General features: G+C 36.1%; 2 protein-coding genes and 1 long non-coding RNA gene across 3 annotated transcripts in view; all 3 read right to left on the minus strand.

Annotated features, from left to right (window-relative positions):
* Nucleotides 1-1,401, minus strand: part of LOC121909989 (tumor necrosis factor receptor superfamily member 14-like) — a 51,431-nt gene extending 50,030 nt beyond the window's left edge. The window contains exon 1 of the mRNA XM_042430895.1: nt 998-1,401. Coding sequence (XP_042286829.1) covers nt 998-1,021 — 24 coding nt within the window. The 5' untranslated portion in view covers nt 1,022-1,401. The remainder of the gene's footprint in view (nt 1-997) is intronic.
* Nucleotides 1,402-6,116: 4,715 nt separating this feature from the next.
* On the minus strand, nt 6,117-7,384 carry LOC121910028. Its single transcript, XR_006099572.1, has 3 exons — nt 7,315-7,384; nt 7,161-7,192; nt 6,117-7,046 (listed from the first exon to the last, which is right to left on the minus strand). It is a non-coding gene; the product is annotated as an uncharacterized LOC121910028 (long non-coding RNA).
* A 158-nt stretch (nt 7,385-7,542) lies between these two features.
* Nucleotides 7,543-16,021, minus strand: LOC121910496 (tumor necrosis factor receptor superfamily member 14-like). The gene is made up of 9 exons (XM_042431729.1): nt 15,852-16,021; nt 13,965-14,058; nt 13,511-13,636; nt 12,391-12,546; nt 8,241-8,328; nt 7,964-8,133; nt 7,811-7,842; nt 7,640-7,709; nt 7,543-7,562 (listed from the first exon to the last, which is right to left on the minus strand). The coding sequence occupies exons 1-9, from the start codon at nt 15,873-15,875 to the stop codon at nt 7,543-7,545; spliced, it is 780 nt and encodes a 259-aa protein (XP_042287663.1). The 5' UTR covers nt 15,876-16,021.
* Between the last annotated feature and the right edge of the window lie 3,137 nt (nt 16,022-19,158).

The following is a 19,158-nucleotide window of genomic DNA, read 5'->3' on the forward strand; positions in this document are numbered from 1 at the left end:
TATCAACAATTTAAATCATAATTCATATTGTTGGCAATATATCATCCATCCATCTATCTTTCAGATTTTAGAGCAGCAACTCTACTGGTTTATCCTCCTCTTGTCAGGCACACTTTAAAAGTTTCATCTCTCACGACACATTTAATTCAGTCATCTAGAAAAAACATACAATAGAAATGAAATATTAATGCTTGGTTTATGTTCAGGGGCTGAGAGACATAAATGAGCCTCATGAACCTGCAGTATGAGATGAAATATGGTTTATAATGGAGTCATGTGATGTCAACAAAAGAGAAGCAATTATGTTTCCACCGCAGTTCAAATAAACACTTCCTACATTTTTAGTCAAGATTAAGTGTTAGTGAACCCGTTTTGTTGTTACTGTAGTATTGTATTTTATTGGGACCATGTACAGTGTTAAACATAAATGTTAACATTTGATGTACTGTACCAGAGTTAGCTTACAGCTAATTTTCATCTGCAGCCCCTTATAGTTAAAACATAAAACAGCGCAATAATAAATAGTACAAAGCAAAAAACACACAGGAAACATAATACAAAATACAAAGCAACACACAATAACACATCACATACACCCACAATGTTGAGTAGAAATTAATAATGTAAACTTCTTTACACAGTCGCTGTGTTCTTCTTAAATATTTTGTTATCGACAACAGGATGACGTCAAAGTGCGGACTGGTGAACTTCCTTAAACTGCGCATGACAGTTGAAACTATAGTTTATTTTTAATGATAAATGTTAGTTTGGTACCTTCATGAACATCAGACAACACTGTCCGTCACATGTGGTGTAACTTTACTCCTTTACTCAAACACGTTATTGTACCGTGAAGGCAGCGAAACACACCAAGAATAAACCGTTGAGAAATACCCTTCATGGACCGCGTTGAACTGAAATGGCGTTTAGCTTCCGCCAGAAAAGACAAGATTTCAGAATCAGTACCAGACAAGTTCAACTAATCTGCGGCACTTACCAGAAACAGCAACGACGACGTCATGATGTCACACGTTACCACCTTATTTCATATAGTCTTGAGCCATTTAGTTCAGTGTGTTTTTTAACAAAATATTCAGAAAGTCAGAGGACTTCGTCTGTTACAGGAAAAGAAAGTCAGGCGGGCGGTAGTAGAAAGGAGGGAGGAGCTGATGATAGACATCATAGTCCAGTAATCCATGGAGTTCATCATCTGTATAAAATATTTCTAATTCCATCATATAGCTACGGCAGCCTGTCAGAGACTTTTAGGACTAAATCCACATAGAGACAACCAGCAAACTGTAAACTTTCTTCACCAGTTAAGGCTCACAATAAGTTAAGTATGCGATTTAAATAGTCTGAAAACTATACAGCAAAGAAAAGAAGACAAGAGTCCCAGATGGCTGCTGTCACTGGTCACACCTGATGTTGACTGACACAAGAGCAGAGAACAGGAAGAAAACGTTACACTCCTCTTCTCATTCCTCAGTATGTACATCCTCGCCCCCCTCCTCGCATCTTAATCCCTCCCACCTGAGATACGAGCGGAGGAGGCGAAGCAACAGGCATTTAACAAAATGAGACATCCTCGCTTCAAAGCCGTCATGTCAATAAAATAGAACATGCGGCAGAGCTGCATCATCTTTAAGAAGTCAACAATAGTCCTGCACAGATGATCAGTAACCTGGATAATGTTATAATATTACAGGGATATTAATAACCAGGTTATACACGTGATATATATGTACACACACACACACACACACACACACACACACACACACACACACAGATGTAACACTTGAACTCTTTCATTCCTTTTCAGCCTGTACATAAGTTCTGTAACTCTGTTTGACTCTTTGACCGATACCTTCTACACTTTGAAAAAGTCTAACACAAAAAGTGACGATAAGTTTTAACACACAGACATGTTCCACCTCTTTCTTTCAAACTTTCATTTGCTCCTAAATTTTCCAAAAAACCCACAAATTCCACAAAACCATTTAAAAAATTATAACCTCACGTTCATTCATACTTTGAATGTAGAGACTACATTTGTTTACATACATTTCTTCTTCGTACATGGATGATTTTTTAGAAATGATTTAATGTATGTCTAGTATGTAGATGAGTCTTAAGTCTTTCAACTCTTTGATAGCTTCTACACATTCTTTGAAAAACAGAAGAAGTAAAGTTAAGTCAGAAATGCTCCAACTCTTTCACTCACTTCTTTCACTTTGGTGCTTCTCTTTTTAAGTTTTGTCCATATTTTTTCTCTCTTGTGGTGAACTCGTCATAACAACTAAAAGAAGGAAATATCTTTGAGAAAGTCTGTAGACGATGTTCCATTCAAGTCTTTTGTTGCTGTTGTGCACAGGTCAGCATTTAATGACTTTAGAAGTGAAAAACATTATCTGATAATGTTGCTGATTACCATCAAAGTTATTTAGTTAAAATACTGAATTATGTACAGTTGAAAAAATGCCTGAAAACAGGTCAGTGTTTAATAGTTTGTTAATCTGGTGTCTTATATCATGACTTCAAAAAAAGAAACATATATTTACATGAAACATTGTCAAAGGGTTATGGTTAGGAAGGGTTGCACCCTCTTAAAGATCTTTCCTTCTGTTTCTGTCACACGTAGAAATATTAGCAGTAATTAGTATGACAGATATTTCAGCTGTAGCATTTAAAGTTTGTAATAACTATTATAGTTTTATTATTTAAATTTCATTTGAAATTGTTTCTGGACATTAAAAATATCTTAAGGTTTGGATCAATTAAGTTGATCTTATCTTATAATGTCTGTAAAAGAAGGAAAGGGTTTCAAGAGGGTCTGAAGGCTGTTTCAGTCAAATCCTTTTTATTGTTGTACATATGTCAGATTTTAACAAGGAAGACAAACTTTCATTCTTATCGGAATCAGTTTAATTATTTCAACATATTACAAGTTTGGAAGTAGACATTTTGGATGGTACACTGCGTTAGGGTTAGGGAGGGTTAGACCTATTGAGATAATTTTACTCAGAATTAAAGTTGAAAGAGGAAGAGGAGTTTTACACATCAAGTATCTTTACAGGTACTACTGCATATGTATAAAAAAGTTGTATAAAGCCCTTTGTGGCTCCAGAGAGAGCTGTACAAAGTCTGACAAATTCCCTCAAGTGAATTAAAGTTGATACAGCTTAAAAATGGAAACATTTATTTCACTGATGAGTAGCAGCACTACAATTTTTAAAAATGATTTCAAAAAGTCATGAAAAGTATGAGAGTGGTGATGTCATCAGTGGCAGCATTAGTATCAGTAGCATTAGACATTTAAGCTGTTGTCTCTGTACTAGTAAGAGACTGTAAGCAGTATTAGTAGCTGTGATGGACGTCTCGCTGGCTCCTCAGAATCAGGAGTGATAACATTACTAACAACTAATAGATGGACTAGTACAGTAGTAGCCCTTAAAGTGTTTGTAATAACTAATTGAATGTGAATAAGTTCTTTTGGCCTAGTTGTGTCCACATTGTTTTCTCTCTTGTGCTGAACTTGCCTTAATGACTTTGTAAAAGAAGGAAAGATCTTTAAGAAGGTCTGTAGACAATCTTCCATTCAAATCTTTTTTACTGTCCACAGCTCAGCATTTAATGGCAATAGAAGTGAAAAATGTTCCACCATACTAATTCTAAATAATAACTACTTTATTTGTTTGTTGACTCAATATATTGAAAGATGAGCAATTTCAAATGTTGCCAGGAAATAGGCCAGAGTTTGACAGTTTATTTAACAAGTGTCTTGTTACGTCATGACATTGCAATATGAACAAGAAACATGTTTGGATGGAACATTGTCAAAGGGTTAGGGAGGGTTCGACCCTCCTAAAGATCTTTAACACAGGTGAACGCGTTATAACACGTTTAGATGGAACATTAATTAATTAGTGAGCAGCAGTAGTAGTTGTATTATTTGTAGCAGCTATAATAATAAGGTAGTAGCATAAGCAACAGCAGTACTGAAACACCTTTTAAAAGATTACATAACAAGTATTAATGTCCAACGTCCACAGAATCTGGTTGAGTTGAATGAATACAGGGGCAAATAATCATTGTACAAGAAAAAAAAACTCAGTTAAAGCACAATAAAATGATAATATCTGGAATCATGTAATGATATTGCCTACATGGAAGTAACAGTAATAATCAATCATTATAACAGTCATAATGTTAGTTGCAGGTATATCATCACAGGAAAGACCACAAGCTTTGTAAGTAAACATTAACAGTCAGTAATCAAATCTTATAATGCTGGTAGACTGAAACGCCTATAAAACCATTACTCATTTATTCTTTCAAAAGGATCATTATTCTGATAGGAATAAACAGGAAAGACTAGCAAACAAACTTTCACTCTGAAGTTAAAGTATTTATTAGTCAGTAATATTAAATAATTTAAGTGCAGAAAAGTAAGATCTTCAGTTGTCATGCTGACACTCAAAAGAGCAAATATTCTGTATTTTGTCCACATACGAGGCCACACAGAGCACCGATATGACTGGACTGTCAAAGTCTTCATGAAAGCAATCTTTGCCTTGCACGTCCTGTACTGTAGACCACAGTATTCAGATAGAGGGAAAAAAGAAAAAAACAATTAATAAGTCAAATATAAAATTGATAAAGTAGTACATTTTATGTAGAATTTCATGTTATGAGTCTTACTGTTAGTGTGAAGAAAAATATTAAGATGTATATTTTTATATGTAGGATCTAAACTTCAAGGACGCACTGATGGAGGTCCAGACATGACCGACCACATTCAATACAGTCTTCTGTTCTTGTCTGTATATTATTTGTAGTGAGCTACTTTTGAAGCGCTTCACTACATTTACATGCATTTCCTATATGTGCTTCAACATAAATACACTTTAATTTGAAGGCAGTGGTGGGCCTTTATTGTGAAGCCTGAAGTGTACATGTGTGGTGAGTTAAAGTGCTGTTTGTCAGGTCTGTATGTGTTCACAACTCCTACATCAAGTTACATGTAAACAAGTTTAACATGTAAACATGTCTGCCTTCAGCTGATAATACTGTAAAAATATAAGTGTGGTTGATACATTATAACAGTTTCAAAAACTGTGTGCTGTGGAACAATATGATTTAAATATGTATAAACCTTAAAAGAATGTGTGTGTATGTATGTCTCCACTTTGTGACACTGATTGTATATTTGTGTTTTATTCTGTGTGTGTCTGTGGATCTCTCTCCCTCTCTCTGATGAACCTGCTGTGGTCTCTCTGATTGGCTGTGTGAGTGTTTGTGATTTAGTGTGTGTATCATTCCAAAGAGCTGACTGCTTCCAGTCTAAAAACTAGTGGTTTAAAGGTCGACTTCCTCCAGCTCCTGTATGCTCTCCTCTCTCCACTTCCAGCCAGCATGTTGTGAATGACTCCTGTGAAATACTTGTATATCTTGCAAGTGTGTATACAGGAAGAGATTTGTATCTTGGTTTATTTTTGTTTTGAGTAGATCATTTAGTTTCATTTTGTTTGTTGATTTGCTGTTAGTCCACCCTGAAGCCAAAATGTCCCTAATAACTGAGTGAATAAATACTTTTGAGGGCTGTAATCCTTGTTGCTTTTGCAGTTGGGAAGAGGGGAGTCTCATTTCTATGTTGCACCAGGGTTTCCCCTACATCAGTGCGTAACAATAGTTAAGAAGCTGTTTAGCAGTTACAGCCTCATGTTAACTTACTAAGAATGGTCCCAGTGGCTTCCTGAGGTAGTATACAGATGTTAAATGTGTAACAAAGACCGTCCTGGTGTTGGATCAGTACTCTGTATTGGCATATACTCTGGGTTTAGGTACTGGAATCAAATCAGTAGAGAAGAATTTGGATCAGTGCATCCCTAGTGAACTTTCTATCTAAGTATTTATGAAGAATAACTTGACAGGTTGCACATATCAGTTGTTATTCACCTGCCTGACATCCAAAAGTAACTGAGCACATTTACTCACATTAACTTTCAGTTTTTAGGTTCTGATACTTAACTTGATTATTTCTTCTCAGAGACTTTTGACTTTTACTGGACTCCATCTATTTTAAACCAAGTGAAGGCTGACAGGCTGCAGTCCATGATTAAAGACTTTAATGTCTTTTTAAACGTTGAAATGAACACAAAATACACTTTTTATACATCTATACACATCTTTTAAACATAACTTAACAAAGTATGTTCAGTACAAAACAAACGTGCAAAAAGAACTTATATACACACTCATACTGTACATTATTACATGTATATCATCTGAAATCAAAATTCTTAGGTCCTTGTAGCTCTTTATGAGTCTGATGAATCACTGTGGTGCACAATCACAACCACAATACATGAACACTAATTAGTACATTTTACATCCCAGTCTGGGTGAATTATAAGTCAATAAATGTTGATGATTAATGAGCTCTTAGTATCAAGACTCTTCAGCAGCTACATTTAGTTTTCATCCAACATGTTTTCACAGGTTTGTAACATTTACTGGTTTAAAGGATGAATCTCTATTTAAAGTTGCTTTTATTTCTATCTTCCCCTGTGTCAGTACTCACAGGGCCGATCCCTCTAGCCTCCATTTTAAAGGGAACAATATAACTCACAGCTGTTGCTCCTGTAAATCCAAAATAAAAATACTTCCACATTCACTTCTGTATGTTTGGTTTGAATCATCTACAGGGATCATTAGATCATTTTAACAAGAAAACTAATAAACACAATAACTTTCAATAGTTTCACAACATCTGACAGTCGTCCTACAACATTTAATAACATCTATGTGAAATAATGATGCAGACTGTAGACAAGCAGCTCTTAGAGGATATTTTCAGTCTGTAGTAAAGTTCAGGAAATCAAACTTGGACTTGTTTTATTTCTCATCACTGCAAAGACAATGTGCTAGAATCCAACCTGGATTGTAAACTGGATTCTAGATCACATTTACTCTGCAGTAGGAGATGTTCCTGGTACTGTTTAGCATCTGGTTAGCATCTCTGGCGTTTCCTCTCCAACTTCCTTTTGGGTGAAAATTAAGAGATTAATGACATGATTTAATTAGTTAGATAAACTGAATTATGTCATCTACTAAAGTACATTCATTACAGTATCAAAAAGAGACAACAAACATACCTGTATGGGAATGTCTGCAATTTCATTTTCCTCTATAATAAAACAATGAAAAAAGTCTTAATCAAAAATGTCATGACCTGTCAGAAAGTATCATCCATCAAAACTATGATAATGTTTGTATTGTCTGATACAAACAAATAGCAACAAATCTTACCTGATACTATATGGCATCCAGGTAGCATCTCTGACGTTTCTCCATTTGTTTTTTCCTTTTTGCTGAAACACTAAAGAGATTAATGACATGATTTAATTAGTTAGATAAACTGAACTTTGTCATCTACTAAAGTACATTCATTACAGTGTTAAAAAGAGACAACAAACATACCTGTCTAGAAATGTCTGCAATTTCCTTTATTTCTGTAATAAAACAATGAAAAAAGTCTTAATCAACAATGTCATGACCTGTCAGAAAGTATCATCCATCAAAACTATGATAATGTTTGTATTGTCTGATACAAACAAATAGCAACAAATCTTACCTGATACTATATGGCATCCAGGTAGCATCTCTGACGTTTCTCCATTTGTTTTTTCCTTTTTGCTGAAACACTAAAGAGATTAATGACATGATTTAATTAGTTAGATAAACTGAACTTTGTCATCTACTAAAGTACATTCATTATAGTGTTAAAAAGAGACAACAAACATACCTGTCTAGAAATGTCTGCAATTTCCTTTATTTCTGTAATAAAACAACAAAAAAAGTCTTAATCAACAATGTCATGACCTGTCAGAAAGTATCATCCATCAAAACTATGATAATGTTTGTATTGTCTGATACAAAAAATAACAACAAATCTTACTTGATTTCTTCTTTATGATAAAGTAAACTAATCCAGCTATGACAATTAATAAAAAAAGCACCACAATCACACAGATCACAGTTGTTGCCACATGTGAACTTTGTTCTCCACATTCAGCATCAGCTGAATCAGTTCCTGGTTTGATCAGCTGAAGCTTTAGTGATTCACATCTGGAATGACAGAGGGACATTTTTACAGGAACATTTATAGATTCCACTAATTCATTGCTGTTGTTAGAAACCAGCTGTGTCCACGGCTGATGTCAAGCTTCACTTACTGTGTGTGTGGTTGACAAGATGTAAATGTCCCATCTGAAAATGTTCCATCACTGCAGTCAGTGCACTCAGTGTCCCTGAGAGCTGTTCCTGCACAAATACAAATATACACATTGAAACTACTTCACTTTACATATTATGAAGTCATCAGTGTTATATGACATCATCACTGTCATCACATCTGTCTGATTTCATTTCAGTGAAGCTGAAGCTGACACTTGAAAATCACACATCCAATAATAGTCCTTTGTTTAATAATGATTGTTGACAAGTTTTTATATTTCACCATCTTGTCATTCTTGAGCAACGATGGAATCAGATTCAGAACCAAACTACTGTTTGAGAGAAAACTACAATGATCCAAATGTCATCAGCTTCACTGCTTCATGCAAATACTTTCAATACTAAAGATATTAATGCTAATATGTTCATGCCAGTAAACAACTAGATTGTCAACAAATTGTATAAGTTTCATTTTAAGACTTTCAAACTTTTGTCTTTTGACCAATGTAACATCCAATAACTGAAATGCTACCTAGGCTAACAAACCGTCCTTCCACTTTCCACTCAGTGATGCATGAAAATAATTTCTGACTTCCATCAGTGGAGGTCAGACACCATCAGCTTCTAGAAGCATGAGGCTTTCAAACCAGTGGTGTAGTGGTGTCTTGGCAGGGTAGACTGTGGTCCATGCAGGTCTAACTTTATATACACACAACGACACCTCTGTTTCACACAGTGAACAGATTGGAGAACACACAGAAGTTGGAGAGCTGCTACTATCTTTTTCAAACGCGTCAGTCACTCTTAAGAGGAAAGAAGGTATATTTGAAGACAGGTTGTCAAAGGTGGAAATGAACTAATATATCAAAATGGTGCAGACTGTACATTGTACCAGAGCAGCTTTTGGCTCTGGTCCCCCATGAACCATCAGCCCCTCAGTCAGACTGATCATGTTTAGGGCTGACAAGATGTGAAAGAGCTTTGTAGACTTCGCCCCAGAATTGACCTCCTGACCTTTGTGTAGTGCACCTGTGTAGCAGAGTGTGGGAGTCACTGAACAGCCTTTCAAGACAAAGTAGAGCTTGAATGTTCATCACTGCCCTTGGAAATAGAAGAATGACAACAAGTCTGTGTGAAGGATCTACTAAAGGCTCAAATGCACTGAAAGCGATAATTGATGCTCCTATGTTGCACTGCAGGCATCAGATTTGAAATTCAAACCACAGAACCAACACAGGTTTTTCATTTTGTTCTTTCTATTAACCGCTGCATTAGTTGGATGTAATGAATGAATGAAAAGGAGAAATGCAGAGGGAAATGAAACTGAAACTAAGAGCTTCTGTGTCCACAGTAAACCATCTGTTGACTGTTTGATGGTTATTTATTTCTGCTTTAAAACATAACTGCTGTAAAATAATCAGAATATAATGTTTTATTTCTCTCATTCAGAGGTTTTGTTCTCACTACCGCTCACTCTCCTTGCTCGACCACCGCCGCGCTGTCTCTCTCTCTCTCTCTCTCACTCGGTGGTGCTCAGCTGACTTGTGGTATCTCTCTCTTTTTTCGGCTGCAGAGAAAACAGCTTTGGTCGCTGGGTCCGCATTTGACGCTCCAAAAATTGAAGCAAGGTCGGAGTAGGCTCGTAAAGGCAGTTTGACACGCCTCATAATGCTTCTAGTGCGTGTTCGGCCATTGAAAACAATGGGTGTACGTCAGATGCATCCAGTGCATTTAGGCCTTAAGTGGAAATTTTATGGAGCTTGTCCCGTCTTTAGTTGTCATAACGATGGTTCAGTTGTTGACACATGACATAATTTCGACTATGTGATATGTGGTCAGTGGACGATTGGAGGTCAAGGACACTTCAAATTTGACCAGAGACCGTCGAGACAGTGGTCACCATCTGCCCCCATATACAACCACCTGTTATCACATGACCACAGTTCCATACTTAAGTCACATGATAACAACTGAACCATCTCCATGACAACTGAGTGAACTCCATTTGCTGATAAAGGCCATGAGATGTGGCTGAAAGCTCCAGATTACTTCAAAAAAGTCGACCTTGTGTTAAGAATCTCTGGTCAAACCATAGCATAGGGTTGATGTGGAGAGACCGTTGGGAGCTGCTACAGCAGGGTGAAACGTTCACCACACTCTTTCTTGCCTTTTGGAGCAAAAAAAAGCAGGTACGAAGATGATGTTTACACATCTGCAGCCTAAACACACCTGCAGTGTACATTGGTCATAACAGCTGCTTAGCGTGTGCTCCATGCTCACCGTCTTTACTACAAAGACCTTTTAACCGAGTTAAACAGCATGGTTAAAGATGCAAGGCCTTCTTATTTTTCCGGTCTTATCTCCACCAGTAAACAAAACCCTAAAGTCCTGTCTGACACTATAAATAACATTGTCACTCCTGCAACTCCAGATGTACCTGTTTTGTCAAATAAAGATTGCAGTAATATTCTCTCCTTCTTTGTAGATATGATTAGAGATGTAAGGGCCAGCATTATCCCCTCTTCTTCCCCCCTCTCCCCTCTCTATTATAAACAGCTCCCTGCAATCTGGCTGTGTCCTATCTTACTTCAAACATGCAGTTGTTTAGCCTCTCTTGAAAAAAACAAACCTTGATCCATAAATTCCCAATAACTACAGGCCTATATCCAAGCTCAGCATGACGAGTCTACTGCACACCTCCGTCCTGTGGTGTGCCTCAAGGTTCTGTTTTGGGTCCTATTTTATTTGCTTTATATATGCTTCCCTTAGGTCATGTTATTAGCAAATTTGGAGATGAATCCTATCACTGTTATGCCGACGATATTCAGGTCTATGTATCTTTTAAGCCTGATAACCCCAACAAACTGTGTTGCACAACTGTCTGCCTGCCAATAAGGCCTGGATGTCTAACAACATTTTACAGAGACAGACAAGACAGAGGTTCTTATCATAGCCTCAGACAATATAGCTCCCAAGGTTGCTCAGAGTATTGGGTCCCTTTCCTCAGCTGTTTGGTGTAATTTAAGAAATCTCTGTGTTGTATTTGATCAGGCTATGCAGTTCGATCAGCATATTAAATCTTTTACCCATACATGCTTTTTTCCAACTAAGAAATATCACAAAACTCAGGTTCTTTGTATCACAACCAGAGCTAGAGATGATTATTCACGCTTTCATATCAACCCGTCTGGACTATTGTAATTCCCTTTTCACCTGTATCAGCAAATGGTCCAGAATGCTACTGCAAGGCTGTTAACCAGGTCCAGCAGGATGACTCATATCACACCCAATGTAATTTCTTTACATTGGCTTCCCATCAGGTTTAGGATTCATTCAGGGTTTTGTTTTTACATATAGAGCCCTGGATGGACAGGCACCTAAGTACATCTGTGGCCTTCTCTATCCTTATATCACCAGTAGATCAATTATCAACATCTTCTGACCAGGGCATACTGGTTGTCCCTCGCTCTCAACTGAAAACTAAAGGTGATCGTGCCTTTGAAGAAGTGGCTCTAAGACTATGGAACTCTCTTCCTTTAGACATACGGTCTGCGGTCTCTGTAGAAACTTTTAAAAAGCAGCTAAAGACTCATCTTTTCAAATTGGCCTTTGTCTCATCTTATGATGTCTACTGATTGCTCTTTTGTGTGTTTCTTTTGGGGTGCACTGTTGCCTGTGTTTTGTTCATATGTTAACTTTAACCTGTGGCTTATGATTTTATTGTTTGTATGTCTTATGATCTTATTTTTAACTTTTATTCTTGTGAAGCATTTTGTGAATTCTATTTCTGTGAAAGGTACTATACTAAATAAACTTATTATTATTATAGTATCTTAGGTTTTTATACAGGCCTTGTTTGTACCTTTATTTGTTAAAATCATGTTTACTTCACATATACTGCACATAGTCACTAATCAACTACGATGGTTTTACTCAGTGCAAAAATTCCACTTGACAGCAACAAGTTGACTGGTCTGTGTTTAGTTGTGACTTTTTCTACAGAATTATTGAGCTGCTTTTTTCCTGCTATCTAGTGGACAGAAATCAATACGTGCAGCTTTAATAAGCAGCTTGTTTGTCAGGTCATGGTGTTCCCATTTAAAACTTCAATTACAACTATAATCTTAAAGTCAGCAGGAGAAAACCAACCTTTTTGTCTGATGTATTGTCCTGGTTGACAGCTTGTGTGTTTCAGTGCTTTCACACAGCCGTCCTCTGTGGAGTCCATACAGTAGAATCCCTCCAGTGGTTGACAAACTGTATTTGATGTTGATGTACATGATGTCTTTATCTGCAGACCAGAACCTGTCAACACATACAGAGGTTACATATGAGATACTAAACTTCTCTTCTGTTCAATCTACTAGACAGCAACAGCATGCTGATCTTTTTTCTGACTTCCAGACAATCTTCAGTTTTTATGACATCTTTGGGAAATGTGAAACAATAGTTTCTCCCATTTATGAATTCATGGGAAAATATCTGCATAAATGAGGGCTGGAGAATAAAACTGCCCGTACATATCACCCCGTGGAAATGTGATTTCTGTGAGGAGAGGTCGCTTCTAATATTACTGCAAGTCTCTCTGACACAAAATAGCTCACAGCTGTTTAAAACCTGAGGAAAAAAACAGACGACACCAAAGTCTCAGCTGATAACTTGCTCACAAAACCAAACAAAACAAACTTCAATATCAACGTCAGAATTTGGAAAGTGACAAACTTCTCATGTGACAACAGCCTGTTGTGGCACTAAAACTGTCTCACTGGCAGCATTTCATCACATTTCTCTATGCGGTGTTTGTTTCTACATGCAGTCTGTACGTTTAAGCAGTTATAATTAATTATAATTAAATAAATATTATATATAACTATTAATTAATTAAGCAGTAATGCTTCAACAGTGAGCAGTATGCTCTACACAAAGGAAAAAAAGTGATTATTGATCAATCTCAGATTAAACTGAGAAAACAACAGCACAGATACAATCCTCTAATCATCATTTTCCTCATTGTTGTCATGTAGAAATTTAATGTTACAGTTTTATTGGGAAACTTGCTTGTTAGGCTCTAATTTCCACTGTGGAAGTTGTCTCAAGGCAGTAGACTCGTCATGCTGAGTCTCTGCATCTTCATAATGAAGCCGCCAACCAGACAGTTTATTCACTTCTTACAGCATTGACAGTGAGACTTGCAGTAAAAAACATTCTTACTGGCCTTAAATCCATACTAAGGCTTCAATTTCTGTCAATAATATGAATATAAATCTACCTGCATCACAGTTTGCACAGAACAAACAATATTTAAGTCCAGTGGGATGATTCATGTAGGTTCCATCAGTGCAGGGCAGACAGGATGTACTTCTGAACTCTGTACAATCTGTTTTAACTCGACTTCCTGTGGAGAAGAAACAATTTATTATCATTATAATTATCATATTATTCACATTATATTTTAAATAATTGCTTTTCTCTCTCTGATCCCTCTTGTTCACCAGGTGACAAATATCATACAAGCATTGTATCTTTCTGTAAATCTTCTGTCATGTCTGAATTAAGAAACAAGGAACATTTAGCTACGTAAAAGTCAGCTGTCAGAAAAAGCATCACTTTGTTTTACTGCTTATAAACAAGCAGTAAACTGTATTGATCAGCCCAGAAGTGATCAATTCTGTAAGTATCGTTGCTGGCAAACATCCTGCTTTTATGTTTCAGTTAGATCTTACCAGCAAAACATCTAGGACAGCATCCTCCCGCTGTTAGGTACTCTGCTGGATGACATATGAGGGAATGTCCACTGAAGACTTTCAGTATTATTATCTGTGAAGAGTAAAAACAGTTTTTTGTCTCAGTGAAACCTGGTTGAAGTTAAGATATTGTTGAAAACTGTCCTGAATAACTTCCTGCTTTAAGCAGAGAAAGGCAGAATAAAGACATGACATATACAACACATAACAATGAGGTGGAAAAGAAGAAATGGAGGAATGAAACATGTGATGGTGATAACTGAAAGTGAAGGGAAGGTCAGTGGAGGAGGATGTCAATGGAGGCAAGAAGAAGGAAGAGAGGACCTGAGGGGAGAAGATGACGGCCAGGTAGGACTGAAAAAAGAAGATGAAGATATGGAGACGAAGATGATTTCAGAAGACGACTGAACAGTAAAATGACCAAAGAACACTTTTTTCTTTCCACTTTATGACTAACTGATTTTTAACTTTAAACAATCATTTGTATTATTGAGTTTTTACATTTTTACACTTCTGAGCAGTTTAATGTTATTTGTACAGTTTTATTCACTATGTGTGAAGAAGCATTTTTGCACTTTCAAAAAGTGAAAAAAGTCCTTGATGTGAGACCAGTCCTACACTACTATATAACATAGTTACAATTACACATAATCATATGTCTTCAATAGCTTTAAATATATTTATAAACAGTTGTTATAAGTTGATATATAAATATCTTACAATTGTTCTTCATTATAAATGTAATTTATAGTTTATAGTTTAATCTCCAACCTAAAAAGGATTTGTACATGTGTGTAATCACTTCTTAATTATTATCACACTATACATGTATCCTGAACTATTATAATGACATTTCATATATTCATATTTATCAACAATTTAAATCATAATTCATATTGTTGGCAATATATCATCCATCCATCTATCTTTCAGATTTTAGAGCAGCAACTCTACTGGTTTATCCTCCTCTTGTCAGGCACACTTTAAAAGTTTCATCTCTCACGACACATTTAATTCAGTCATCTAGAAAAAACATACAATAGAAATGAAATATTAATGCTTGGTTTATGTTCAGGGGCTGAGAGACATAAATGAGCCTCATGAACCTGCAGTATGAGGTGAAATATGGTTTATAATGGAGTCATGTGATGTCAACAAAAGAGAAGCAATTATGTTTCCACTGCAGTTCAAATAAACACTTCCTACATTTTTAGTCAAGATTAAGTGTTATTGAACCCGTTTTGTTGTTACTGTAGTATTGTATTTTATTGGGACCATGTACAGTGTTAAACATAAATGTTAACATTTGATGTACTGTACCAGAGTTAGCTTACAGCTAATTTTCATCTGCAGCCCCTTATAGTTAAAACATAAAACAGCGCAATAATAAATAGTACAAAGCAAAAAACACACAGGAAACATAATACAAAATACAAAGCAACACACAATAACACATCACATACACCCACAATGTTGAGTAGAAATTAATAATATAAACTTCTTTACACAGTCGCTGTGCTCTTCCTAAATATTTTGTTATCGACAACAGGATGACGTCAAAGTGCGGACTGGTGAACTTCCTTAAACTGCGCATGACAGTTGAAACTATAGTTTATTTTTAATGATAAATGTTAGTTTGGTACCTTCATGAACATCAGACAACACTGTCCGTCACATGTGGTGTAACTTTACTCCTTTACTCAAACACGTTATTGTACCGTGAAGGCAGCGAAACACACCAAGAATAAACCGTTGAGAAATACCCTTCATGGACCGCGTTTAACTGAAATGGCGTTTAGCTTCCGCCAGAAAAGACAAGATTTCAGAATCAGTACCAGACAAGTTCAACTAATCTGCGGCACTTACCAGAAACAGCAACGACGACGTCATGATGTCACACGTTACCACCTTATTTCATATAGTCTTGAGCCATTTAGTTCAGTGTGTTTTTTAACAAAATATTCAGAAAGTCAGAGGACTTCGTCTGTTACAGGAAAAGAAAGTCAGGCGGGCGGTAGTAGAAAGGAGGGAGGAGCTGATGATAGACATCATAGTCCAGTAATCCATGGAGTTCATCATCTGTATAAAATATTTCTAATTCCATCATATAGCTACGGCAGCCTGTCAGAGACTTTTAGGACTAAATCCACATAGAGACAACCAGCAAACTGTAAACTTTCTTCACCAGTTAAGGCTCACAATAAGTTAAGTATGCGATTTAAATAGTCTGAAAACTATACAGCAAAGAAAAGAAGACAAGAGTCCCAGATGGCTGCTGTCACTGGTCACACCTGATGTTGACTGACCGAAGAGCAGAGAACAGGAAGAAAACGTTACAACCTTCTTCTCATTCCTCAGTATGTACATCCTCGCCCCCCTCCTCGCATCTTAATCCCTCCCACCTGAGATACGAGCGGAGGAGGCGAAGCAACAGGCATTTAACAAAATGAGACATCCTCGCTTCAAAGCCGTCATGTCAATAAAATAGAACATGCGGCAGAGCTGCATCATCTTTAAGAAGTCAACAATAGTCCTGCACAGATGATCAGTAACCTGGATAATGTTATAATATTACAGGGATATTATATATGTACACACACACACACACACACACACACACACACACACACACACAGATGTAACACTTGAACTCTTTCGTTCCTTTTCAGCCTGTACATAAGTTCTGTAACTCTGTTTGACTCTTTGACCGATACCTTCTACACTTTGAAAAAGTCTAACACAAAAAGTGACGATAAGTTTTAACACACAGACATGTTCCACCTCTTTCTTTCAAACTTTCATTTGCTCCTAAATTTTCCAAAAAACCCACAAATTCCACAAAACCATTTAAAAAATTATAACCTCACGTTCATTCATACTTTGAATGTAGAGACTACATTTGTTTACATACATTTCTTCTTCGTACATGGATGATTTTTTAGAAATGATTTAATGTATGTCTAGTATGTAGATGAGTCTTAAGTCGGTCAACTCTTTGATAGCTTCTACACATTCTTTGAAAAACAGAAGAAGTAAAGTTAAGTCAGAAATGCTCCAACTCTTTCACTCACTTCTTTCACTTTGGTGCTTCTCTTTTTAAGTTTTGTCCATATTTTTTTCTCTCTTGTGGTGAACTCGTCATAACGACTAAAAGAAGGAAATATCTTTGAGAAAGTCTGTAGACGATGTTCCATTCAAGTCTTTTGTTGCTGTTGTGCACAGGTCAGCATTTAATGACTTTAGAAGTGAAAAACATTATCTGATAATGTTGCTGATTACCATCAAAGTTATTTAGTTAAAATACTGAATTATGTACAGTTGAAAAAATGCCTGAAAACAGGTCAGTGTTTAATAGTTTGTTAATCTGGTGTCTTATATCATGACTTCAAAAAAAGAAACATATATTTACATGAAACATTGTCAAAGGGTTATGGTTAGGAAGGGTTGCACCCTCTTAAAGATCTTTCCTTCTGTTTCTGTCACACGTAGAAATATTAGCAGTAATTAGTATGACAGATATTTCAGCTGTAGCATTTAAAGTTTGTAATAACTATTATAGTTTTATTATTTAAATTTCATTTGAAATTGTTTCTGGACATGAAAAATATCTTAAGGTTTGGATCAATTAAGTTGATCTTATCTTATAATGTCTGTAAAAGAAGGAAAGGGTTTCAAGAGGGTCTGAAGGCTGTTTCAGTCAAATCCTTTTTATTGTTGTACATATGTCAGATTTTAACAAGGAAGACAAACTTTCATTCTTATCGGAATCAGTTTAATTATTTCAACATATTACAAGTTTGGAAGTAGACATTTTGGATGGTACACTGCGTTAGGGTTAGGGAGGGTTAGACCTATTGAGATAATTTTACTCAGAATTAAAGTTGAAAGAGGAAGAGGAGTTTTACACATCAAGTATCTTTACAGGTACCACTGCATATGTATAAAAAAGTTGTATAAAGCCCTTTGTGGCTCCAGAGAGAGCTGTACAAAGTCTGACAAATTCCCTCAAGTGAATTAAAGTTGATACAGCTTAAAAATGGAAACATTTATTTCACTGATGAGTAGCAGCACTACAATTTTTAAAAATGATTTCAAAAAGTCATGAAAAGTATGAGAGTGGTGATGTCATCAGTGGCAGCATTAGTATCAGTAGCATTAGACATTTAAGCTGTTGTCTCTGTACTAGTAAGAGACTGTAAGCAGTATTAGTAGCTGTGATGGACGTCTCGCTGGCTCCTCAGAATCAGGAGTGATAACATTACTAACAACTAATAGATGGACTAGTACAGTAGTAGCCCTTAAAGTGTTTGTAATAACTAATTGAATGTGAATAAGTTCTTTTGGCCTAGTTGTGTCCACATTGTTTTCTCTCTTGTGCTGAACTTGCCTTAATGACTTTGTAAAAGAAGGAAAGATCTTTAAGAAGGTCTGTAGACAATCTTCCATTCAAATCTTTTTTACTGTCCACAGCTCAGCATTTAATGGCAATAGAAGTGAAAAATGTTCCACCATACTAATTCTAAATAATAACTACTTTATTTGTTTGTTGACTCAATATATTGAAAGATGAGCAATTTCAAATGTTGCCAGGAAATAGGCCAGAGTTTGATAGTTTATTTAACAAGTGTCTTGTTACGTCATGACATTGCAATATGAACAAGAAACATGTTTGGATGGAACATTGTCAAAGGGTTAGGGAGGGTTAGACCCTCCTAAAGATCTTTAACACAGGTGAACGCGTTATAACACGTTTAGATGGAACATTAATTAATTAGTGAGCAGCAGTAGTAGTTGTATTATTTGTAGCAGCTATAATAATAAGGTAGTAGCATAAGCAACAGCAGTACTGAAACACCTTTTAAAAGATTACATAACAAGTATTAATGTCCAACGTCCACAGAATCTGGTTGAGTTGAATGAATACAGGGGCAAATAATCATTGTACAAGAAAAAAAAACTCAGTTAAAGCACAATAAAATGATAATATCTGGAATCATGTAATGATATTGCCTACATGGAAGTAACAGTAATAATCAATCATTATAACAGTCATAATGTTAGTTGCAGGTATATCATCACAGGAAAGACCACAAGCTTTGTAAGTAAACATTAACAGTCAGTAATCAAATCTTATAATGCTGGTAGACTGAAACGCCTATAAAACCATTACTCA

Source organism: Thunnus maccoyii, chromosome 13 (genome assembly GCF_910596095.1).
Source record: "Thunnus maccoyii chromosome 13, fThuMac1.1, whole genome shotgun sequence".
NCBI classification, from domain to species: Eukaryota; Metazoa; Chordata; class Actinopteri; order Scombriformes; family Scombridae; genus Thunnus; species Thunnus maccoyii.